The sequence below is a fragment of the Herpailurus yagouaroundi genome, unplaced genomic scaffold (genome assembly GCF_014898765.1).
Source record: "Herpailurus yagouaroundi ecotype Mexico unplaced genomic scaffold, PumYag 181, whole genome shotgun sequence".
In the NCBI taxonomy this organism is placed as follows: domain Eukaryota; kingdom Metazoa; phylum Chordata; class Mammalia; order Carnivora; family Felidae; genus Herpailurus; species Herpailurus yagouaroundi.
This window is the reverse complement of record NW_024412412.1, coordinates 6,865,845-6,892,610: the sequence shown is the minus strand read 5'-3', so window position 1 is coordinate 6,892,610 and position 26,766 is coordinate 6,865,845. Positions and strand designations below refer to the sequence as shown.

General features: G+C 39.8%; 1 protein-coding gene across 1 annotated transcript in view; it reads left to right on the top strand.

Moving 5' to 3' along the window:
* The window catches only part of GPM6A (glycoprotein M6A), a gene marked incomplete at its 5' end in the record, with an annotated part of 341,020 nt that extends 314,724 nt beyond the window's left edge, over positions 1-26,296 (top strand). The window contains 2 exons of the mRNA XM_040490419.1: positions 14,921-15,077; positions 26,108-26,296. Of these exons, the coding sequence (XP_040346353.1) occupies positions 14,921-15,077; positions 26,108-26,281 (331 nt within the window). The remainder of the gene's footprint in view (positions 1-14,920; positions 15,078-26,107) is intronic.
* Between the last annotated feature and the right edge of the window lie 470 nt (positions 26,297-26,766).

Sequence of the window (26,766 nt, the reverse complement as noted above, 5' to 3'; positions counted from 1 at the left end):
ATTTGCTCTCAACTTCCTATGTATGTAAATCTTTAAGTCTGCTTATAGTTTACATGTTTCTTTCTTGGAACTAAATGATGTAGAAAACAGTTTTCAGTCACTTAATGGATGGGAATGAGAAGGGAAAAGAAAGTAGGAACTCATGGCAAGACAAAACCAGGTTTCATAGGCTGACAGAAATCACAGCAGTGTACCCGTCTGACCTGAGGGATTGACAGTCAAACCAAATTGCTGGAGTCTTCTACTTACAAGCGTTTTGAAGACCAGACAAATTAGTACTGATAGGAGATTGTTGAGTTGGAGATATTGATTATTGAATTGGAGATTCAAAAATAATTTCAGTCTCATCTAGAACTTATGTTAGAAAAACCATACTGAATTCCTTACTTCTGGTACAGTGACCAGAGAGGATCTCCTTAGGCAGTATTTCAGCCAGACTGGTAGTCCTCAAATAAGTGTCAGAAAAAGAAAAAGAAAAAACCCACTTCATTAATATAAAACATCAACGATGAAACCCAGTATATAAACCATGAAGATGTTAGATGGAGAGACAACAGAGTGTGGTGAATATAAGAGCCCGGGTTCTGGGGTCAAACTCACTGGGTTAGTTTCATGTGGTATCTGCCCCTTTATATTGTTGGGTTTTTTTTTTTTTCAGTTTATTTATTTGGAGAGACGGAGAGAGAGAGAGAGCAGGAGCAGGGAAGGGGCATAGAGAGAGGGAGAGAGAGAGACAGAGACAGAGAGAGAGACACCCAAACAGGCACCATACCATCAGTGAGGAGACGTATGAAGGGCTCAATCCCATGAATGTGAGATCACGATCTGAGCCAAAGCTAGGAGTCGGTTCCAAGAGTCAGATGCTTAACCAGCTGAGCCATCCAGGCACCCCTGCCCCTTTCTAGTTCTCTTACCTTGGACAAGTTTAACCTGTCTGCCTCAGTCCCTCATCAGTGAAAGGGATTTAACTAACGCTGCCAACTTCCTAAGGTTGGTATGTGGATAAAATGAGTTGATATTTTAAAACAATTCTAACAGGACTAGCACCTATTAAGGCTATACACCTGTTTATGAACATACTGCTGACACTGCTGCTGTTACAATCATGATGATGGCCACTGTCACACTTCCTAAAGTCTGTCCCTGCACACAATACCCCCTAGTGGTGGACTGTTTGACTAGAGTAGATATTCCAACCAAGGTAAGCACCGGAGTAGGCTTCAGACTCGATTAGAATTCAAAGATCTAATTTCTGTTCTCTCTCTCTTTTTTTTTTTAATTTTTAAATGTTTATTTATGTTTGAGAGACAGAGACAGAGTGTGAGCGGGTGAGGGGCAGAGAGAGAGACACAGAATCCGAAGCAGGCTCCAGGCTCTGAGCTGTCAGCACAGAGCCCGACGCGGGGCTCAAACCCATGTACTGCAAGATCATGACCTGAGTGAAGTTGGACGCCCAGCCAACTGAGCCACCCAGGCGCCCCTGTTCTCTTTTTTAACATCCAGGGAAACAGCAACTTTAGAAAAAAATGTTTACAGATAAGAATATGATGATTTCATTCAAATACAAATTGAAAGGTTATCTGGTAGAGGAAAACTTGCTTTGTGGTTCAGAGAGAGATTTAGGTCAATGAATTTCAGTTTATAAGGAAATAGTTTTTTGACTCAGTATAAAGAATTTTTCAAAAGTCAAGAGTTTTCCAAAGAGTACTTGGTCTGCCTTGGAATGCACTGATTTGCCTGTCAATGAAGTATTCAGACAAAGCTGGTAATGAACTTCCAGTTCTGACATGTTTACAACCTGTAACTCACTTGCTAAACCTTAGTCTTTTATTCCAGAACAGCTGAGTGTTTCTGCCTGTTTTGCAAATTGGGTTATATAGCAAGTATGGAAATATATTTACATATATTTAAATATATACATATATTTACAACTTATTGCATTTATTTTATTTCTGTGCTTTTGTTTTCAAATATGCAAATATCATTTTTCAAGCTAATCTTTTGTCTGATTGGTTTTAAAATGAATTCACTCATTCAGCCAAAAATAGTGGGTCATACTATTTGCTAATCGCTGTGCTAATCCTTAGGGACCCAGTGTAGAACAAGATAAATTTATTTTCCCTGGACACTGACATGGGAAAGGTATGTGAGCAAAGTGCCTTCCGTATCAGACTGCACAGATAGGAATCCAAGAATGGATAGTTAGTACTTGAATTGATTTCAGGTTAAGAAACAGAGGGAATGGAGAAGCTACAATAATTAATACTATAAGAGTATTGGCACAGGCATAAAAAATATATCAAATGGGCCAGAAAAGAGAGGGGAAAAAAAGAATTAAGTGTATGTAAGTAGTTATATGTATATATAAAATTAGGTCCCTAGTCACATTTTTACCAAAAAACTTCCAGATGAACTGAAAGTTAAAATTTAAAAATAAACTATTTTGTAGCAGTCAGAAGAAAAATAGATTAAGGTTTCATTTATTATGGGACAAAAAGTATCTAAGAAATAGAGAAGTATCTAAGAAATAGAAGAGATCACAAAAGAAAATATATATGGATTTTATATCATATATATTAAATTCTACTCATTGAAGTACTTTAAAAAAGTAAAAGATACACGGAACTGAGAAAGATTTTTACCACTTACATGAGAAGAGGTCCTAATTTTAATAAAGGCAGAATTAATTCAACAACGAAAGGATACATATTCTAGCAAAATATGAAAACATATTTCATCGAAGAATACAAATGGTTAATAGCGTGTAAATATATGTTCATCCACACTACTGAACTAAGAAAATTAATTTAAATGATACCATTGTTTTTACTGTCAAATTATCAGAAAAATTAAATAATAATACCTGGTATTGGGAAACAGAGAATAAGTCGTCTTACTTGTTACCGATGCATTTTTAGTTTGCTTCAGACCTTCTGGATACCATGTTGACAATACATCCTTTACAAAGATTCATCTAAAATGATCGTTATTATCATGCTATTTGTTTTTTGTTTTTTTTTTTTAATTTTTTTTTTCAACGTTTATTTATTTCTTGGGACAGAGAGAGACAGAGCATGAACGGGGGAGGGGCAGAGAGAGAGGGAGACACAGAATGGGAAACAGGCTCCAGGCTCCGAGCCATCAGCCCAGAGCCTGACGCGGGGCTCGAACTCCCGGACCGCGAGATCGTGACCTGGCTGAAGTCGGACGCTCAACCGACTGCGCCACCCAGGCGCCCCATATCATGCTATTTGTAATAGTGATGCCTTAGCTTCCTATTGCTGCTCTAACAAAATTACAACAAACTTAGTGAATTAAAAAAGCACACATTTATTGTTTTGAGGGTATTTTTTTTTTCTTCCCAGTTCTGGGAAGTCGGAATTGGTCTTACTGCGTTTATTGAAATGGGCTGAAATCAAGGTATTGGCAGGATTGTGCTCCATCTGGAGGCTCTAGGGGAGAATCTGTATTTTTACTTCTTCCAGCTTCCAGAGGCCACCTGCATTCCTTGGCTCGTGACCCCCTTCCCTCTTCGAAGCCAGCACTATCGCGTTCTCAGATCTCTCTCTGAATCTGACTCTGACTCTTCTGCATCGTCCTTTCTCTTACTGGTACTCCTGCGATTATATTGGGCCCACCCACTTAAGGCAGGATCACTTCTAAATCTCAAATCATTAATTTAACCGCATTTGCCGAGTCTCATTGACCAAGGTAACCTATTTGCAGGTTCTGGAGATTAGATACAAACATCTTTGGGGGGCTATTATTCTTCCTGCCATTCACCAAAAGTAGAGCATTGGTAAAATATATCATGATACCTTCCAATGATAGAATGGGCCATAATCTTTAAAAAATATTAGATAAATTAGATAATGTTTTCAGAGTATATTGACCAAAAATGAAGCTTGTAAGGGAGTATATAATCATCATAACTTTTGTTATTAATTGTAGTTTCTATGGGGGAAAAAACTCTGGGAGGATCAGAAGTGAATAATCTATCTGATTTTCTGGTTTTAATTTTATTCTTCTCTACAAAGAATATATATTGCTTTTAAATCCATAGGACAGTTGTTTCTAGAAACATTATCAAATTTTGAAGTTTGCATTTAGAAAGGAGGTTAAGTACTTTCAGGAATTCTTTGAGAAGTAGGATAATATAGATTGTTGCTTTGGAAAGCGAGAGTAGTGAAATAAAGGTGAGTCTTCTTATAGTCTCTGTCATTTCATCCTAAGTGACTTCATGATTAGAGGGGTAGTTAACGCATTTTGTTGACATATCATTGACAGAAAACTCATTTAATTTAATTTTTCTAATATCATATTTCAAGTTCTTTCTTAAGTTCATACATTGCAAGTACTTTTGAGGGAAAGAGGGATTCAGGCCAGCCAGATGATGTCAGGTATATCAAAATTTAAATGTTTGGATAATTTAACATTTTGAAATGAATGTCCTTCTAGCAAATGTCCTTCTTCAGATCGTTTGAAGAAAACTTCATGTAAGAATATTTGAGTGTCTAGAAATGTCGATCAGGTACATAGCTTGCGGCAGGCTACATAACGGCCCCCAAAGATCCAGAATCTCATCCCTGGAACCTGAGACTATCATTTTATGTGCAAAACAGACTTGAAATTGTGGGTGAGTTAAGGGTCTGGAGGTGGGAGGCTCTCTCACCTCGCAGGAGTGGAGTGATATATTCGAATTACTGAAAGAAGGAAACTGCCAGCCAAGAATACTGTGTCTGCCAAAATTATCCTTCAAAAAGGAAGGAGAAATTTCAAAATTTCCCAGATAAACAAAAGCTGAGAGTGTTCTCACCATTGGCCTTACCTTACAAGAAATGCTAAAGGGAGCCCTCCAAATTGAAATAATTTGGCTAAAAGGCAACCAAAAAAACCTACAAAAGTATAAAGCTCACTTGGTAAAGGTAAACGTATAGACAAATACAGAATACTGGAATACCATAATGCTGGCATGTAAATCACTTAAAAATATTTTTTTATTACTTATTTTTGAGAGAGAGAGAGAGAGAGTGCAAGCCGGGGAGGGGCAGAGAGAGAGAGAAAGAGGGAGACGCAGAATCCAAAGCAGGCTCCAGGCTCAGAGCTGTCAACACAGAGCCTGACTTGGGCTCGAACTCATGAACCGCTAGATCATGACCTGAGCCAAAGTTGGATGCTTAATGGACTGAGCTACCTAGGTGCCCCATGTAAATCCCTTTTAATTCTGGCATAGAAGTTAAAAGACAAAGGTATAAAAAAAACTGTAAACTATAAAAGTGTGTTAATGGATACATAATATTAAAAGGTGTCCCTCATGACGTCAATAAACATAAAGTGTGGAGGGAAGAAAAGTAAATTTAGGTGATTTATTTGTGATAGAAGTTATGTTGTTATTAGCTTAAAATAGATTGTTAACTATAAAATATTTTATGTAAGAAACATGGTAACCTCAAAGAAAATATCCATAAAATGTATACAAAAGAAATTAAGAAAGGAATCACAACATGTCACTACAAAAAATCAATGAGATAGAAAAGAGGAAAAGAAAGACAAAAAGTTACACAACAGAAAACAATTTAAAATGGCAATAGTAAGTCATTCGCTGTCAATAATAGCTTTAAAGATAAATAGATTAAACTCCTCGGTCCGAAGACATCAAGTGACTAAATGGATAATAAGCAAGATCCAAATATATGTGATCTGAAAGAGAATTGCTCTAGATTTACAGACACAGGCTAAACGTAAAGCATGAAAAAAGATATTCCATGTAAATGATAACGAAAATAAAGGAGGAATGGCCTTTCTTACATCAATCAAAATAAACTTCAAAACCTATCAAAATTTTGAGACAAGAAAGGCACACCTGGGTGGCTCAGTCAGTTAAGCATCCGACTTTTGATTTCAGCTCAGGTCATGATCTCACAATCATGAGATCTGAGCATAGATTCTGTCTCCATCTCCATCTGCCCCTCCCTGCTCTCTTGCTCCCTCTCTCTAAGAAGGAAGGAAGGAAGGAAGGAAGGAAGGAAGGAAGGAAGGAAGGAAGGAAAGAGAGGGAGGGAGGGAGGGAGGAAGGAAGGAGGGAAGGAAGGAAGGAAGGAAGGAAGGAAGAAAGAAAAGAAAGAAAGAGAAAGAAAGAAAGAAAGAAAGAGAGAAAAAGAAAGAAAGAAAAAAGACAAATAAGGACATTTTATAATGATTACTATGTCAGTTCACCAGGAATATATATGTACACAACATCCAAGCACCCAAATATATAAGGCAAATATTGACAGATGTGAAGAGGAACTAGATAGCATCACAATCATGGTAGGAGAATTCAGTATTCTACTTTCTATACTGGATAGAACAACCAGACAGAAGGTTAGTAACAAATAGAGGACTTGAGCAACACTATAGAACAAATGGGCCTAATAGACTTATCTAGAAAATTCCACCCAACAGCAGAATACACATTCTTCTTGAGTGCTCATCAAACATCATCCAGGATTGATCCCATGTTAGGTCACACAAGTTTTAGGAAATTGAAGAGGCCTTGAATTCATATTGATACCATCTCATTTACGATAGAATCAAGAATAAAATACTTAGTGATAAACCTTAGCAAGGAGGTGAAATATTTCAGCATATAAAGTGCTGAAAACTATAAAACATTGGTGAAATAATTTAAGTCAAACTCATAGAAGCAGAAAGTGGCATGGTGTTGGCCAAGGGCCAGGGAGAACGAGAACGAGTTCACTGGGGTTTAGACTTTCGGTTACGCAGAATGAGCGAGTTCTGGACACTGTGCTTATAGTTAATTCTGTGTTACACACTTCATTGGTCAATGGGGTAGAGCTCACGTTATATGTTTTTTGCCTCAATAAAAACTAATAAAATATGAATATTCTCCACAACTGTGAAGGTTCCTAAGCAGCTTCAAGTAGTCTCTAAAATTGCTGATTTTTTTTTTTTGACTGAAGTTGAATAGGATATATATATATAACTGAGCTGGAAAAGCCACTCACCTCCTACTCAGTAATTCACTGGTTTTAGGTGCTTAGGAGGAAGCAGCCATTTTTCTACTTTTTTAAAAACAACCATTTTCAAACTTCAAAAAAGAGCTGCTATTTATGCACCAGCAACTTGTCTGCATGACCGTCAAACTACTCTATTCTATAGACTGTAACAGACAAGTGCATTAGACAGTGTCCAAATTAGTTTAAAACCATCCTTAGAGTGAGAGAAATACTGAAGAAATAAAGAAATAGAGTAACTGCATGAGTGTCTTGGGTCCGCCATAACAAACTCGGTGGCTTAAAACCACCAGCCTTATTTTCTCACGGCTGGGGAGACCAGAGGTCTGAAGCCAAGGTGTCGGCAGAAGGGCACTCTGTCCTTAGCGGGGGTTCTGTTCCCTGCCTCTTCCGGGTCCTGGTGCAGGCGCTTCTTGATCTGAGGCCCAGTCTCTGCCTCCATCTGAATAGTATCTCCTCTTGCAAATGTCTCTCTCAAAACTCCCCGTGCCCCATCTCTCATAAAGATACCTGTGATTGGGGCGCCTGGGAGGCTCAGTTGGTTAAGCGGCCGACTTTGGCTCAGGTCACGATCTCACGGTTGGTGCGTTCAAGCCCCGTGTTGGGCTGTATGCTGACAGCTCAGAGCCTGGAGCCTGCTTCAGATTCTGTGTCTCACTCGCTCTCTGCCCCTCCCCACTCATGCTCTGTTTCTGTCTCAAAAATAAATAAACATTAAAAAAAAATTTTTTTAATGCAAGAAATAAATAAATAAAAGATACCTGTGATTGCCTTGAGGGGCCACCTGCATATTCCAGGATAAGCTTCTCTCAAGATCTTTAACTTATCACCATGTGCACCACAGAAGGTAAAATTCACTCTTTGCCATATAAGGTAATATTCAGATGTTTCAGGGGTTAGGAAGTGAATATATTTGGAGGGAAGCATTTTTTTTTAACCTACCACAGTCACCAACACTGTTTTATGCTCTTGAAATAAGTTGCTACCTGTAAAAGCTTTTTCTAAGTATGAATATATTAGAAATGTCTGGCAATACGTGAGCACAGTAAATATGACTGTATAGTTCTTTCTCGAGACACGTGATCACCTCCTTTTTGCTGTGAGAGGAACACAGGCGAGCATAAGCAGCAACTTGGGACATTAGAATATATAGGAGCCAGGGGCGCCCGGGTGGCTAAGTCGGTTGGGTGTCTGACTTCGGCTCAGCTCCTGATCTCATGGGTTGTGAGTTCGAGCCCTGCGTTGGGCTCTGTGCTGACAGCTCAGAGCCCGGAGTCTGCTTTGGATTCTGTGTCTCCCTCTCTGCCCCTCCCTCCCCCTCCCCCCATGCTCTGTCTCTCTCTCTCTCTCTCTCTCTCTCTCTCTCTCTCTCTCTCTCTCTGTCAATAATAAATTTAAAAGAAATTTTTTTTTAATTTTTTAAAAATTTAAAAAAGACTATATAGAAGCCAAAAGAAAAGCATCATTCTAGGTTAAGATAGGGACTAGAGCCCATTTCCATAAGACCTAAAATAAACACACACACACACACACACACACACAATCTGTTGCTGACTGTTTTTGTTCCAATCTGTAAGTTTTCTGAATTGCTATGTTTCCTAATAAACTCAAGACATAAGTATAGATGGATATTTTCATATATATATGATATGTATATATATCATTGATATATATATTTGTATATATATCATATATTGATATATTGATATATATTGATATATATGATATATATATTGATATATATATCGATATATATGCCATAACTCTAAACCCCAAATATTACTCCTTCCTACTAAAGTCAGGAACAAAGAAAGCAAGGATGAACTCTTTCTGTTTAACATGTTCTGGATGTATTTGTCAACTCAGATTAGGAAAAATAATCAGGAAGGTAAGAATTGGAAAACAAGAAAACTACCTCTGTTTCATGTCATTTGCAGATGACATGATGGTGTATGTGAAAAATTTGAGAGAATCAGTGATAAAACGAATTCAGGAAATAGGAGAATTTAGCAGTGAAGCAGGATGTGAAATTTACATGTGAAAATTAATAGCATTTGTAGAGACAGATAATAACCTATTAGATGTACTGGTAGAGGAAAATTTGCTTTACAGTGACCACCAAAAATTAAATAATAAATGTAGTAGGAAAGACTCAAAACATACAGGAATCAAACTATAAAACATTCCTGAAAGATGAAAAAGTAGACTTTAACAAATGAAAAGGTACCCCGTGTTCTTGGATAGGATCACGAACATGTTAGTGCTCTCAAAATTAGTGTATAGATTCAATGCACCATAATAAAATTCCAGTGAGGTTTTTTTTTTTCTTTGTGGAGCTAGACAAGTCGACCCTAAAATTCATGTGGAAGAAAAACACAAGATCAGCTAGGAAATCACTGAAGAAGATCCATGAGGGGATCTAACCCTACCAGATATTAAAACATAATCAAAGCCCCTAAATGGAATGGAAAGGAAAGCAGAGAAATAGAAACATTTAGATCCAGAAGACAAGTGCATGATGGAGAGAGTCCTCAAATCAGTAGAGCAAAGGTGGTCTCTTTTTTTAATTCCAGTATTATTAAGCTATACAGGGTTATATTCGTTTCAGGTGTGCAACACAGCGATTCAACAATTCTGTATTCTGTACTCAGTATGCATCATGATAAGTGTACTCTTAATCCCTTTCACTGGTGTTCTTAATGATGTTGGGACAACCAGACGGCCTTTTCTCTCTCTCTCTCTTTTTTTTTTTTTTTTTTTTTACTTTTGATTCCTTGTACTCTTGACTTTCTTAACTTCGTAAGGGATACGTAAATATCTGGAGTTTTATCAGGCGAATCCCTGATGTCATATCATGTCACCCCCAAATCCTCCAGTGTGTGTCTCCGGAAGACGACTTGTTATAATAATGCCATTGTATAACATTGGATACAATTAACGATACTGCTGCACTCTCTGATATTGAAACTAACATAAAGCTATAAAATATGGGTGCTGCTAGCCTCCCCACCCCCCAGAGAAGCATCCACGTCTGAGAATTTCCAAGGTGTTATAGACAGCCGTTTTGAAAAAGATAAAATTAGGTCCAATTCTTGCACTTCCCAAAATATAAACACCAAATTGATCGGAAGTCTAAATGTACTAAAACGGAATGATACACACACTGGAAAAAAACATGGGTGAATTCCTCGATAGCTTGGGTATTATGACAAAAATCCCAGTGTAATGAAAAAGAAGACAGATAACTTTGACAACATCAAAGTTTTTTTAAGTTTTATGGCAAAATGCCATAAGCAGTGTCAAAAGACAGATGGCAAAGTAGGAGAAAATTTAGCAACGTGTATTATAGGTAAAAATCAAATAGCTCTACTAAGCAAATGTGTTTAAAAAATTAAGGTGAATATAGGACGTGGGCAAAACACATAACGGTTCACAAAAAGATAAATATTGCCCATGATCATATAAAAAGGTGATCAATTTCACTCTTACTAAGATAAATAAAGGAAGACTACAATACCAGTTATCACCCATCAGCTTAGCAAAAGTTCGGAAGCTTGACGATACACTCTTTGGTTGAGGTTGTGCAGAAACAGATTCTCATACATTGCTGGTTGGGATACAGAAATGGCACAGCCCTTACAGGGAGGAATCCGGCAGTTTCTAACCAAGCTACACACCTTCCCTTTTCAACTGATCGATCCTTCTACCCTAAGGATATACTATCAACTATTTTAATACATTTCTACAAGATTGTTCATTGCGGTATTGTTTGTGATTGCAAAATATTGGTAACTATCTAAACATGCAAGCATAGAATACTGGTGAATAAATAATATATGTATATATATTATACTAGGAGTACATGCAACTGTCAAAAATAATGAGGAATATTGCTGTGAACTGAAATGGAGTAATTTTAGAGGATATTATTGATTGGTCAAAGCTAAGTGCAAAAGAGCCTATGTATATGCTCCCTCCCATGTAAAAAAGAAAGGAAAACAGGAATATGTACACACACATGCATACATTCACACTTGCCTTTACATTAAAAAAAAACAGAAGGATTAGAAGGGAAAATGAACAAGGAACAGTTGGAAGGGATAGGGAAGGTCATGACACTTCTCTGGGTGTATGTTTTTATACAGATTTGACTCTTAGAAGCATGATAATGTTTTACGTGTTCAAAAATGAAATTAAGTCAATATGGATGGAAGGGGGACCTAAAACTAAAACAAATAGACCCCCACTGCATTTCAAATGACTACCATAACCACAAAGAAGGGAAGAAAAAAGAATTCACTTATCTAAGTAATTTAGAAACACAGTATTTGTATACTCTCAGTGTTAGGCGGAGAGCAAGGGGAATTGCAAGCATCCTAAATTCTTCATTTTAAAATTTTTTATTGTTTATTTATTTTTGAGAGAGACAGAGCATGAGCAGGGGAGGGGCAGAGAGAGGGAGACACAGAATCCGAAGTAGGTTCCAGGCTCTGAACTCTCAGCACAGAGCCCAATGCAGGGCTCAAACCCATGAACCGCAAGATCCTCACCTGGGCCAAAGTTGGTGCTTAACTGACTGAGCCACCCAGGTGCCCCCTGACGTCTTTTTAAGTAGGTTTTAGTTTTATAATACTTTGGATGAAATAATGTTGAAATAACTTTAGGCTTATTACAAATTGAACAAAAGAATACATGTGTATTCTTGGGAATCAGGATTCTCATTAAGGAAGGAGGACATACAACATAGACTGGAGGAAGGCAACCAAGAACCCTGTGGAAATCGATTGGATTTAGAAATATCACTCTGAATTTGAGATTTCTAAAATACATGTGTGTGATATGCAGACATGTGCACATGTACATGTATGTGCATAGGGATGTAACATGTTTATGTACATGCATATATGAATGTCTAGGTGTATAAATAACCACAGACACCACAGCAGCAGTGAGAACACATACTACCCACATCTTGATCTCCAATACTACTAATTAAAAGAACCAGGGCCTGGGGCATCTGGGCGGCTCAGTTGGTTAAGGGACCAACTCTTGGTTTTGGCTCAGCTTATGATCCCACAGTTCATGAGATTGAGCCCCACGTCGGGCTCTGCACTGACAACACTGAACCTGCTTGGGATTCTCTCTTCCCCTCTCTCTGCCTCTCTTTCTATCTCAATAAAATAAAATAAACATTAAAATAAAGAACCAGGGCTTGGCAAAGGGATTCCTAATTGGGGCTTGAGGAAGATATAAACCAAATGAGCTGGGTCCTCTTGCTGTGTGAGAAGGTAAGGAATACTTTACAAAAAGTGATGGCCAAATGTCACACAGATATAGGAGCCAGCTTTGGGGGCACCCATTGGCCAAGTCGAGAACAGTTTGAGCACCAAAATTAAGTACAGTAGTGCCTTATAAACTTCAGGAGAAAGAAGCAGACATCATTAGTCCATATCATTAATAGACAAATAGACAAAAACAAATAAGTAAAAAGGGGAGACGGGAGGGCTCTTGCTTACACTGGAATATCCAGTGCCAACTGGTAAATATGAATGAGGGCTACTGGTAGAAAATGAGCGTTTTGTTAACACAGTGGGAAGATTGGATTAGTCAAGATCCACCCATCGGTGGCTGCTAACACTGGCAGGAAGTTTTGATGAGGAGCAGGGTGTTTGCATGGTCCGCCAGTGGCTCTTTACAGATCACTTATTAGTTACAAGGGAAGCAGTAGTAATTACACAGCACAGAAATCAGACGTCACCTTGACTAGCTGATGCAAATTAGTATCACTACGGAGGGGCAGAGGCACAGAGTATCACCTTTATCATATTCTAGCCAAGAATGAGTAATCTGAATCTAGTCATAAGGAAACATCATCAAATTCAAAATGAAGAACATTCTATCTAATGAGGAGGGAGTGGGATTGTACTCCTCACCTGCGCCAATGTCATAAAGACAAAGAATCTGTGGGAGTGTTCCTGGTTCAAAGAGTGTAAAGAGACGTGGCAAATAAATGCAGTACGTATCCCTAGACTGGGTCGCATACTGGGGGAGAAGATGCCATAAAGTTCATCCGTGGGTCTGTCCAGTTGGTAAAACTGGAATACAATAATAGATTTGACACGAGTATTGTATCAGTGTCAGATTTCCTGAAGTCAATAACAATATGGTGGAGAATTTCTCTATGTTCAGGTGTAATTATCCAGAGAGAAACACAAGAGAACAATAAATGAGGTAAAATATTATCAAATAGATAAAGGATGTACAGTTTTTCTTCGTATTATTCGTGTTCCTCCACTTTTGTAAATTTGAAATCCTTTCTAAACAAAAACTTAAATATATTTTAAAGTATGTCATTTTAACTTGAAAATTTTTTGGAGAAGCCCACTAAACCAAACTCTTCAAAGTCTGATCTATCAGTTGAAATCCTCAGATTCTTTCGCATGCCTGGTGAGCTCACAAGTTCACATCGTCTGCTACATTGCCCCTAATAAGTAAAATTGTGCAGTGTTTAGATTTTCAGACAGGGGAAGATCAGTCATTAAACAATTGCCCTGGTACAGTGAATGCTATTACATGCATTCAGTTAAAAATAATATTGTCGTAGCATCAGGAATTCCTAAATCTCCATCAGCATGATCAAGCCTTCTAATCCCTCATTTGTCCTCTTGTAAACAGTCCTCATCATTTGTCTCCACCCTGTCTACTCCATTCATACTCCAATAATAAGAGAAAAGAGAAAAAACAAACGACGATGTGAAAGAAAGAGCAGTTTTCGTACAAAAGGATATCAAGACTACAAAAAACAGAATGTTAGCTAACATGTATACCTCTCCACATACCATGGCTACACAAGTAGTTTTGTTTCTAGAAGCAGCAAAATAGATAAGTTATGGTTTTTCTTTCCAAAGGGCTTTGGGGTTCCCATACAATATCTAGAATAACAGAAACATCCATTTACAATTTATAGACAATACATGTGTCTCCCCACCTTTAAATACATGGGCACTGACCTGTGAGAAAGGAAAGACTACCTGCCCATTCTCTGTGGTATTTATGCCATAACTGAGCTAAGGCTCAGTTCTGTGTCTGAATTCTAAATCCATTAGTGATTCTGCCTAAAAAAGGCTTGGTTTTTCAAAATTATAACGTTTCTTTAAAAACATAATTTTTTCATTATTGGCATTATTATCAGCAGAAAATACTCGTCATTGTTTACAGTAAGCATGAAATAAAACACAGTGACCATTGACTATCATAAAAAAAATCACGAGGTGGTCATGTTATCAAAAATGGATTCGTCTACTGAGAACAAACTGAGGGTTGATGGGGGGTGGGAGGGAGGGGAGGGTGGGTGATGGGTATTGAGGAGGGCACCTGTTGGGATGAGCACTGGGTGTTGTATGGAAACCAATTTGACAATAAATTTCATATATTGAAAAAAAAATGGATTCGTCATTAACCATGAAGCTTTCTTTCTCTTTTGATATGTTTTCAGAACGCAGTAGTATATACATAAATCTTTATATCTGACATTTTGTCGTAATTGGAGAAATTATACGATGATTATCCTACTTGTCAAATGAATTTCAGCAAATCCCTCTAGCCACGTGACTCACTGCTTTTCCAAGACTACCTCGGCATGAACCAGGGAAGGGGAGGCAGGAAGGGAAGAGGGGTAAACAAAGACGAAGAGCCCTATCAGCAGATACTAGAAGGGGCAGAACAAAACGTATATACAGATATTAGGCATATAAAGCAAAAATGTGTTTAAATCCAGCCTCCATCATGGGCGTAAATACGCTATCGCTGTCATTCCAACGGAGCCATGAGCATAGGAGAATCAATTGCCACCAATCAGGCATGAAGAGTTGCTGAAATAAACGCCTTTGTCTCTTCTCCCCCAGGATTGACATCTTCAAGTACGTGATCTATGGCATTGCAGCTGCGTTCTTTGTGTACGGCATCCTGCTCATGGTGGAAGGCTTCTTCACCACCGGCGCCATCAAAGACCTCTATGGGGATTTCAAAATCACCACTTGCGGCAGATGTGTGAGCGCCTGGGTACGTTGTGTGTCTGTGTTCACGTGGGTTTCTTTCAATAGCACACAGGTGTTTGTATTCATCTGCCGAGAATTAAAGTATTTTTTTTTAACACAGTCACGTTCCCTCCCTGCGATGGCGATCTACGATTTTAAAAATATTATTTTCTCAGTTAAGATTATTCCACGTGAAAATTCAGCTGCAAATTCTCAAATCATAGGCAACACAACTAGTTTTTGTTTTAGAGGCAGCAAAACGGTAGGTTGATTTATGATTTTTTTTTTCCAAAGGGCTTTGGGATTCCCATACGATATTTAGAAAAGCAGAAAAAAATCCATCTGCATTTATGGACAGTATGTGTGTCTTTCCTCCTTAAATATATGGCTCTGTGTTTTACTGTAAATTTGGGGGAACTGTATTATGTAATTTCTGTTTGATACGACATAAGGTAAATATCGTACTATTACTGGGGCACCTGGGTGGCTCAGTTGGTCAAGCGTCCAACTTTGGCTCAGGTCACATCTCACGGTTTGTGAGTTCAAGCCCCACGTCAGGCTCTGTGCTGACAGCTCAGAGCCTGGAGCCTGCTTGGGATTCTGTGTCTCCCTCTCTCTCTGCCCCTCCCCTGCTCATGCTCTGTGTCTCTGTCTCTCAAAAGTAAATAAACATTAAAAAAAAAAACTTTTTTAAATTGTGCTATTACTATTGTACTATTTTTAATCTTTACTGATAATGATATTTACTGGTAAATCAAACTTATAGTCGAGAACTACAGCAAGGCAAACAATGCATGTAGATCTGTTAAAGCACAAGAGTGGTTTAAAAATTGAGTAATGTAGTTGCAAGTACTTTTGAGCATTTATGCAGAATAATTTTCCTATAAAGAAATGTTGGAACTTCCATTATTGGCTGAAAAACATAAGAAACATGTTTTTCTTATATTTCTGGTGTCGTATAGGAACATCTGTGTGGTTGCAGTATATGTTTCATATTAAATAAGAGGTCTCTAAAAAGGAATGATATAACTTATATCAATCTCACAGAAAAGTTTGAAAATACCTGTTCATCACCAAACCTATGTTATTGTTTTACCAGCTTGTAGCAAGTTCTGTCATGCTGTTCAGTGTCAGCAGTGATAATCATCTGCAGAAATGTTGCCCGTGTTGTGGGTGTTCGTAACTTGCCCTGGAATCATTTCTTGTAAGGCTCATTTCTTTGGAATGACGCTTATTGAAAGAAGTTTTTAGGATCAGTAATATCAAATTACAGATCTGGAGGTAGTTAAGTTAAAGGTCTTTGGTTGATTTCAAAAATAAAATATGACTATTCTCTGGGCTACTTGTCAGTGATCCCTAAGCGAAGATACCTGTCTCTATGAAGAAAGCAAGTTGCGATTTGAGATTCATGTTCCGCCGATAGAGTATAGTGATTTCAGTTAGTGATAGGCTGTTTCCTACCATCGGGAATCATCACAACACTACCTGTGGGCCTTAGCGAGTCACATGACTCCTTGAGCTCACACTTGACTCAGTTACAGAATGAAGACAGTAGATCATCCCTTCTGTTCGTTTCAGCCCAGAGAGTCCGTGATGCTAAAGCACTAGTGAAATAATCGAGAAAACCGATATCTCTAGACACGTTTTCACCATCGGGGAGCAACCTTTTGCCAGGGAGGGTGCAGTTGTTTATGCTGTTTCGTTGAGAATTGTAAAATCACTTCCTCGGGTCGTATGCAGAAGTAAAAGATCACAGAAAAAAACTGCTATCTCTGTACGGTTAATAATGATCTGCTGACCTTTCACACGGCCCAAAGATATTTCAAATGAGAATTTTTAAAGCGAAAACACGAGCCACCTTTTCTTCTGTAATAGTAACAATAGTATTCATCGGTCCCGCCCAAAAGACCAGAAGCTGCGTGGGCTCCTCCAGAGGGGACGCAGGAGGGAGCTGGCCCCCTAAGACACCCCACTCACCTGGAGGTGGGTGCACCCCCAACCTGGGACGGAGCAGAACTCGGCAAGAGCCGGAGCTGTATCCTTGTGCACCTGCAGAGGTCTGTCCCCACACCCAGGGGCACAGCCGCACTGCCCGGAAGCAGGTGGGGGCTGTGGTGCCGCAGGACCTGATACCCTCTCTACCCACCTTGCTGGTCCCTCGGGGCTTGTGGTCAGAGCGAATGGGGGTGGGGATTCAGTCACCTTCTCCTGCTACCCTTTTCCTTTGTTTCCTATTTCCGCTCTGTTTTTCCCCCCATTTGTAGGTAGATGGTACCTTACAGTCCACTCTGTGTTCTGTGAGTTCACCTGTGAGCCCATGGTATCTTCCTTCACTTTAAAAATGTCCTAGTGATGCTACACCCATGCATTTCTTGAAATACTGAGTAATACTGAAAGGTGAAATAGTTTTTTTTGCAGCAACCATATTAAGTGAAAAGCTTCCAGAAGACAGACTAAAAGAAACTTGTCATTCTGTCCTGTTTTTCTATGTTGTATAGAAAGTAAAACGGCTACAAACTGAACTGACATCAGCACAAATGAAATTAATTTTTTTTAATGTTTATTTATTTTGGACAGAGAGAGAGACAGAGCCTGAGCAGGGGAGGGGAAGAGAGAGAGGGAGACACAGAATCCGAAGCAGACTCCAGGCTCCGAGCTGTCAGCACAGAGCCTGATGCGGGGCTTGAACCCACAGACTGCGAGATCGTGACCTGAGCTGAAGTCGGACGCTCAACCGACTGAGCCACCCAGGCGCCCCACAGATGAAGTTAATTTTAAAGCAGCATTATATCACTGAATAGAGGATGCTGATCAATACTCTCTTTTCTCAGTGGATGCTCTTGAAAGCAGAAGTTGATCTGCATTATAAATTTCCTCGCCTGCGTATCAAAACCAGTTGAAATCCATTTCAGAACTTTAGGTGCTGTCATTCAAAACCCTGAATGTGCGGCACATTAAATGTAAAAGCACAGTTTTAACCTTTGTATTATGACATCAGGTGAACAGTTATTAAAATACTTTAAGGAACAACATTTATTTAAATTAAATATTGGGGCGCCTGGGTGGCTCAGTCAGTTAAACGTCCGACTTTGGCTCAGGTCATGATCTTACAGTTTGTGGGTTCGAGTATCACGTCGGGTTCTGTGCTGACAGCTCAGAGCCTGGAGCCTGCTTCAGATTCTGTGTCTCCCTCTCTCTCTGCCCCTACCCGCTCACACTGTCTCTCTCCTTCAAAATAAATAAACATTAAGAAAAATTAAAATAAATAAATTAAATATTAAATGGCACCAAGTTGAGTACAAGTCAACAGGTGTTATTCGATACGTTAAACACGAACTCATACTTACTTTTTTTGAATGTCTTCTCTGTTAAATATTAAACCAAAAAATCTCTTTATTCACTTGCAATTGGGGAGGCATTCAGTGTCTCACATTTTGAAATCTGAGGGTATGTGCTGTGACGTCATTAAGCTTTCTTATTTCTAAAAATTTCCCATTACTGTTGTGACATCAGTGTGGATCTTGGAATTTGTCTGTGTTTGTTCCGACACTTAAGATTTTTAAGCCCAACAGTTTTGAAGTAATAGAATTCTTTTTTTAATGTTTATTTATTTATTTTGAGAAAGAGAGAGATCGTGATCTCACGGTCGTGAGACTGAGCCCCACATCGGGATGCACACTGGGCGGAAAGCCTGCTTAAGATTCTCCCTGTCCCTCTGCCTCCCTCCCCGGCTCACAGTCTCTCTTTCTCTCTCTCTCTCTCTCTCTCTCTCTCTCTCTCTCTCTCTCTCACACACACACACACACACACACACACACACACAAATAAAAAGAAATTAAAGCTTTAAAAAAGGAGAAATTATTTTTTAGAGCAGTTTTAGGTTCACAGCAAAATTGAGTGGAAACAGAGATTCCCTGTATACCTCCTGCCCGCACGTATGTCTGGCCTCCATCACTATGAAATCCTGCACCAGAGTGGTTGGTACCTTTGCCATGGCCAATGAACCTAAAGTCATAGTTTACATTACTTTACCCATGGTGCACATTCAAGGGGTTTGGACAAATGTATAATGACACGTACCCACTATTACAGCATCATACAGAGTAGTCTCTCTGCCCTAAAACTCCTCTGTGCTCCACATGTTCACCCCTCCTCTCTTCTAACCCCTGGCAACCACTGATCTTTTTACTGTCTCAATAGATTGACCTCTTCCAGAATGTCACACAGTAGGTAGGCTTTTCAGCTTGGCTTCTTTCACTTAGTAATAAGCAGTTTTAATCTTCCCTCCGTGTCTTGGCATAACTTGATAGCTCAGTTCTTTTTAGTCCTCAGGGATACTCCAGGGTCTGGATGGACCACAGCTGATTTATCCCTTCACTGACTCCAGCACATCTGCATTTCTCCCGAGTTCTGGCAATTATGAATAAAGCTGCTATACACATAGCAAATAGTTTTTAGAACAATTTTCTGATCACTACTTGTGCATAGGTGGTTTGGGGCCATAATGATGGCAGTAAGATGATGATGATTGCATCTTTTCAAGTTAATTTACATCATGTTACGTGATTTTTTTTTTCTGCCGTCAACTTCACACGGTGTATACTTTCGAGAGCCTTCTGAGTTCAGTATTGCTAGTGCTGTTCCATTTTGCATCTGTAGTGGTAGCATATTCCGGTATTGATTTGCTTGCTTTTCTTCGACTTAGCATTTCTTCGTGTTAGAATTGCGGTTCTCAACAGGGGCTCTTTTCCCCGCTGGGGACGTTGAGTAGTGGGCAGCTGCAGAGCTGGCATCTGGTGGGTTGAGGCCAGGGATGCCGCTGACCGTGCTGCTGTGCACAGGACAATCCCCCATAAAGAATTTGCTGGCCCCGAATTTCCATAGTGCTGAAGTTGAGAAACCCTGGTTTAGAAATTTGGTTTCTGTCCAGTGCCTCGTTCATGCGTGCGTTTGGCTGACACTGGCATAAATTTCTGGCAAATCGTCCCCACTTTACCTTTTTGCACTTCAGATGTACTGCTCCGAAGAGCCTAAAGATGAATGTCAAAGAAGCCTTCACATCACATGTGCTCATGAGCACTTCATTGATTCGCGTAGAGCAGTAGCCCTTCACACTGGATGTCCGTTAGAATCACCTGCAGAGATTTTTTGAAAATATAGAGATAATCTGCACGGGCAAGGCCTGGGGCATCTCTTTCTCCCAGTCGCCAGATGGTCCCCCTGTGTGGCCACGGCCGAAAACCACTATGAGAGGCTGGGCTCCCCCCACTAATGTCCACGTAGTGAGACTTCTCCATCACAGTACATCTGGGCTCCAAGCTATTTCTGCCCGCACGATGTCTATAGTTGATGATATGACATTGTGCATTTTAAAGTTGTATAGGGAGTAGCTCATGAAAGTTCTCATCATAAGAAAAAAAAACGTGACCGTACCTGGTGGCAGACGTTAACTGGACTTAGTGGTTATAGTGAGCGTTTATTTCACAGTGCGTGTAAATATCAAATCATCATGCCATACACCTGATACTGGTATGTTGTCTGTCCGTTATTCCTCCGTTGAGAAGGAGAGTAGTTCATTGATTTATTTAATCCCCAGGTGACAGAATAGCATCTGCCATGTTACTAGCAATGGAAAGCTAGAAATAAACTACTGATAATTATGAGAATTTTATTACATACAGAGATTTTTTGTTTTAACCTTGGATTACACTTGATCAATTTGAATAATCCTTCAGTGTGGGTAATTATCAGATGCTGAGATCAAACATTAAATAGGAAGATAGAATTATATTTTTTGCTTGTTTAATTTGGGTACTTTTGTGACCCCAAACTGCTACGCCCTGAAATATGACGGGTGTGCGCTCAAAATTCCAAAAAAAAAAAAAAAAGTTCTTTTGTGCCTTTCTTAGAACAACATGTATGAATTGGGCGTCATGAAAATACTTTCTCACAGCAAAGATATCTTCTGTCAGCCCTGAGAGTTCTGGCCTTGTAGCGTGCCGGGGACAGCAAGTGTGAGTCCTTGTGGTGGTTTCCAAAGTCACGCCGTCCATCGGCCCGCAAAGTAGCGGCCACCACGCGCTTTAAAGTGTCCCAATCCACTTGGAATCTAAACCTGTTGAATGGTAAGTCCCATTCGACAGTGAACAGCACCTTCAAAGGAAGCTTTTGAAAAAAAACCCTGGGACCGAAAGAAACCGAGATAGACAGGATGCGGCGAAGGCATGCTGATTACCCTCCCGGGGACTTCCGCGTGGCCTGCAGCGGCCGAAGCGCTGTGCTTCCAGCCGCGTCTCGTGTTCCCCGTTCTCAAGGCTATGAATTAGCCTTGAGATCTACAATGGCAAATCATGAAAATGTGAATCAAGACGGCTTCTTTCTCCCCCAAGGAGTTCCACAAACAACATTTCTTCAGTTTTCGGGTGGTTTCCACGCTTTCTAGAGCCTTTCTCTTCGAGTGGGAGCCCACTTTGAATAACTTGCCCAGACTCGAGAACTTCTCCTCCTTTTTATTTTCTCCACACGTGAAGTAAAGTCTAATTCCCTTATTCTGTACGGTCCTATCATTCAGGAAAAACGTATATTTCGATAGTAGTGGCAGTGATCACAATAATGCTCTCGCACGAGGACAGCTAATGTTTTGTCTGTGCTTCTTAAGAGCCACAGTCTTTGCTAAATGATTTTTATGTGTTATCTCTTTGCAGCCTCACTAAATCATGTGAGATCAATTTCGCAGGTGTTCCCGTTTTACAAAGGCAGACACCGCAGCATAAAGAGCAGTCAGACTCCATCCAGCTCAGAAGCCTGTGCCTTTAATCAATGTGCTATAAATCCCCCTTTATGGCTAAACAAATGTGACATTTAGGTTGGGGACACATCGGTGAGTGGCATGTTGGGGCTGGACAAATCCCTCAGCCTCTGCCCTCTTACAGAATAGAATCAAATGGCAAAGAAGGGAAAATGACTTGCATCAAATCTACAGATTAGCGGTGTTGAAGGTGAATGGGTGCTGGTACGCAGAGCATTCTTTTTCTTCCTTTTTAATGTTTATTTTATTTATTTTTGAGAGAGAAAGACCGAGCGTGGGCCAGGGAGGGGAAGAGAGAGAGGGAGACACAGAATTTGAAGCAGGCTCCAGGCTCTCAGCTGTCAGCATAGAGCCTGGCGTGAGGCTCGAACCGACGGACCGTGAGATCATGACCTGAGCCAAAGTCAGACGCTTAACTGACTGAGCCGCCCAGTTGCCCCGGTACACAGAGCATTCTTAACGTATGGAAACTTTGAGGCTCAGCAGACCTTTGTCACCTAGACTGGGTGCATAAGGCCATGAGAACTGACAGATTTGGAGCTAGCAGCCACAAAAAGGCCCAGTGAACTTCATCTGTTTATTTGCTTCATTCCAGTTCCAGAAAAGAGAAAAAATAAAGATTACCCAAGAAATATTTCCCTTTCTCTCTCGTAGAGTCAGACACAATGTTTACCATAGACAATCAAGTGTGTTTTAAGACCAGATATTGTGTAGATTTCCACATCTAGATATTTCCACATCTAGGAATATTTGTTTTCTTGTGAGAAAAATAAGGGGTGTTTATTGCTTTCTGTGACTGAAATCCTCTGATATATTTTTACACGTATTAGGCCCTCATTAAGTACTTGTTGAGCAAGACGAAATAATTGTGAAAGTGATATAAACTTTAATAATTCTATTAAAGAGTAAATAGCTGTTAAAGGATATTTACTCCAGTTCCTTCAGTGATTTGTTTTTTTAATGTTATTTATTTATTTTTGAGTGAGAGAGAGTGTGAGCGGGGAGGGGGCTGAGAAAGAGGGAGACAGAGAATTGTAAGCAGGCTCTGCACTGTCTGCACAGAGCTTGAAGCGGGGCTTGAACTCATGACCTGCGAGATCATGACCTGAACCGAAACCAAGAGTGAGATGCTTATCCAACTGCGTCACCCAGGCACCCCTCCTTCACTGATTTAAATAAGTTAATATTCAACAGGTTTTATTTTCTAACATTTTTAGACCTGGCTTTGTTTCATCTTCGATGTAAAGGTATAATTATGTCTGCCAAATCATAGTTCAAGGGCATTGCTAAGCTAGATGTTGACTCTTCAAACTCTCCAACCATTAGTATTGCAGAGTAGAGGCTAACAGGAAATCAGATTTGAATGGAGATTAAGCAGTGTTATTAGAAAGTACGTATTTAAGTACGTTCTGGGTTTCTGAAATCCTGCGACATTTGCCAGTTTATAGGAGACAGGTTTGATCTCCGGTCTCATTGGCTTTATCTTGATTCTTTTCATATTTGTTGTACCAATTCCCTACTATCCTTAATCCCATTAATTTCTATATTAATCACAACACAACTTTAATACAGGTGCATAAGCTCTAACATGAAAGTGACACCAAGTTTATCATTTTTCAAAAATGTTACTTTAATATGTATTCTGAGAATTACTACATGAGTTTCACTTCTCTGAGATTTTACTGAAATCATGAACTCATAACTCTCCATAACTCTCGCCAAAGGAATTAATAGAGTTGAATAAGAGATTTCGTTCCGTACAGTGTATTTATTTTATTCTGTATTGTCATTTTGAAAATGTGACTTGACATGTTCAAGTTAGGCCAGAATACACTACCGTTTCTCTTCAAAAGTCTTCTACAAGGTGCCTTTGAAACTCAGAAGGGAACCACGTATCTATAGAAACTTAGCTTTTGGTGTCCAAGGACCACATTTCAGACACTTTCAAATAGAATTCTATTGCCGTATTTGCTAATAGAGTTACGTTTATAGGATTAAAAATACAATTTCACCCTTATACCTACGTTCACATGTGCTGGTCGTCCCGTGTTCTGAGTCTGATTATATAAATACGGTACAATCATCAGGAAATTTTTCAGAAGGTGCCGCTTTTCAGACAATTCATACTGTAAAGTGCACAGGCTCACAATACACGACATACACAGATAAGAAGGTAATACAATTTGGAGTGGATCGCTCTTAGGATGTGAATTTGGATCCTCATCTTGAACACGTGGAAATGCACATGCAAACCGCACACACATCTTTCCACCCTCCAGTTTTGGTCGGAAGATAGAATTAAGGGTGGTTGGGTTGGGAGAGAGAAGGGGAGGAAGTAAAATCATGTCCCTTTTGGGGACATGTACAAAATACAATCACAAGAAACAAAACTGAAGATCGAGGGAGCACGTTGCTATGTGAGTTACCTGAGAGGATGTGTCACACTGTATGAGTCTGAAGTCTACCAGCCTGCATGTCCCCTGCAGTCAGGAAACTGGGTTCCCCGCTGGGCATCCCCAGGGCGCAGAGCAGTGTGAGGGCTGCTGCTGGTTGCTGACACCGTGTGTGGATGGAAGGAATGGATAAATGTATGAGTCAGCCATTGAAAAGTGGATAGCAACGTAGGTCTGAAAACTCTTCCCTGGGTTTTTTTCTTCCTTCATGTTTTCTCTGGCTGGACAGTGACTTGGTAATCATAAGGTCAGGACATGAGTGATGGCAGAGAAGGCTATAGTCTTACTCGGTGACACAGGATTCAAATGAGAAGAACCACACGTTGTAGCAGAACGCTTGTTACAGGAGTGACTTTCTTCTTTGGCTACTTTTCAGGGATAATATGGATTTTAATCTCTGATACCTGAGTATGATGAATTAACACCACATAACAATAATGTGGCCACTCCCATGAGCCTCTCTGCTTTCATCCTCTGTTTCTAGTTGGTGTTTATGTACGTGGGTACTTCATGTAATGGATTTCTCCTGTGATCATGGGAAATCTGCTAATAAGTCCAGTGGCACACCACTTGCATTGAGAAATATAATCAGTTTGTATTAACGTGTACATTCAAGCCTTCACTTAAACCTCAGGGGATTGTGACTTACACTTGTTCTTCTCCGGTCATATCTGAATCCAAGTCTTAGCTTGGACAATTCAGGGTGTATATTGATGTAGACAATTTTATATGTAGATAATATGGATTAAATAGTTGATAAGTAATGTGAAGCATACATCTATCTTTTACCAGCTCTCCATCCACCTACCAATGTAGGCATCTGTCTTTTTATCCAGCATCTAAGTCGTGCTTAAATCCAAAATACATTTAACTTATGCTGAAACGAAGTCTCTTGTTCAACTATATCTGGGCATCTGAACAGCCTCTTTTGGCATTTTATAAATACTAAAAATGTTTCTGAAATAAGCAAAAAAAAAAGCCCCTGTAGGTTCAAGCTGAAAAATCACATTTTAGTATGTTTCTATAGCGAAAGTAAAATTAATATTCATGAAAAAACACTTCAGACTTAAAGTTTACAGAAATCCGAAAAGAAGTACACACTTGTATATCATTAATGCTAAAATGACTTGAGAATTACCCCATTTACAATATTAAATGTAAACATGACTAAGCAGCTTACATAATTATGTGAATGATGCTCATTTAGTTGTAATATAAATTTATTGACGTTCTGGGGCACGTGGGTGGCTCAGTCAAGCGTCCAACTTCGGCTCAGGTCATGAGCTCACGGTTCGTGGGTTCAAGCCCCACGTCGGGCTCTGCACTGACAGCTCAGAGCCCAGAGCCCGCTTCGGATTCTGTGTCTCCCTCGCTCTCTGCCCCTCTCCCACCTGTGCTCAGTCTCTCAAAAATAAATAAATGTAAAAAATGTTTTCTTAATTTATTGACATTTTAACTTTGCAGACTTCCCTCTAAATATACCAGGTAATATTTTCTAAAAAATGTGAGGTGAGATTTTTGAGACAAATACATGAATGAAACAGACATAAAGACGCAGAAGGCTCCTTCCTTCCTTTGTTCGTCACCTCTGCTGTGATGCAATTTGCCAGCAGGTTGTTCACAGGAACGCACTTCCTCTCTCAGCTTCCCGTGGCCCACTTCCTAAGGTGTTGGTGATAATGATCTGCGCACGAGGGCACTTACCCCTTCGAATTGGGTTTTCTAGATTAGTCCCAAAGCTCTTCTTTTCCAGTAACTTGCACATTCTCTCTCTCGACTCTCTCTCTGTTGCAGTTCATTATGCTGACCTACCTTTTCATGTTGGCCTGGCTGGGAGTCACGGCCTTCACCTCCCTGCCAGTTTACATGTACTTCAACCTGTGGACCATTTGCCGAAACACCACCTTAGTGGAGGGAGCGAACCTCTGCCTGGACCTTCGTCAGTTTGGTAGGTGGATCTCTAACTAAAACAAGGCCTCGTACTGTCTTAGTCTAAATGACTGTGTCTGGAATATTGCAGATCACTTTGGAGCCATGATTACTTCTTCTAGCAAAGAGATAAATGTGTCACAGTATTCACTTTCAAGACATTCCTTTTAAATTCACATAAGTAGGAATTTAAGAGAGATTGGAAGTTGATCTCATAACATGAATATACAATGTGTGTGTTTGAACGGGCTGTCGAGTTGTGTTTCCTGGTGTTGGCATGAAATAATTGTGATGCCCTCAATCTGATTCCTTTGTACTTTTCTAGACTTGATGTGATGCTTGCATCTACTTTTTTCTTTAATTTTTTTTTAATGTTTATTTATTTTTGAGACAGAGCATGAACGGGGGAGGGTCAGAGAGAGAGGGAGACATAGAATCCGAAGCAGGCTCCGGGCTCCGAGCTGTCGGCACAGAGCCCGACGTGGGGCTTGAACTCATGAACCATGAGATCACGACCTGAGCCA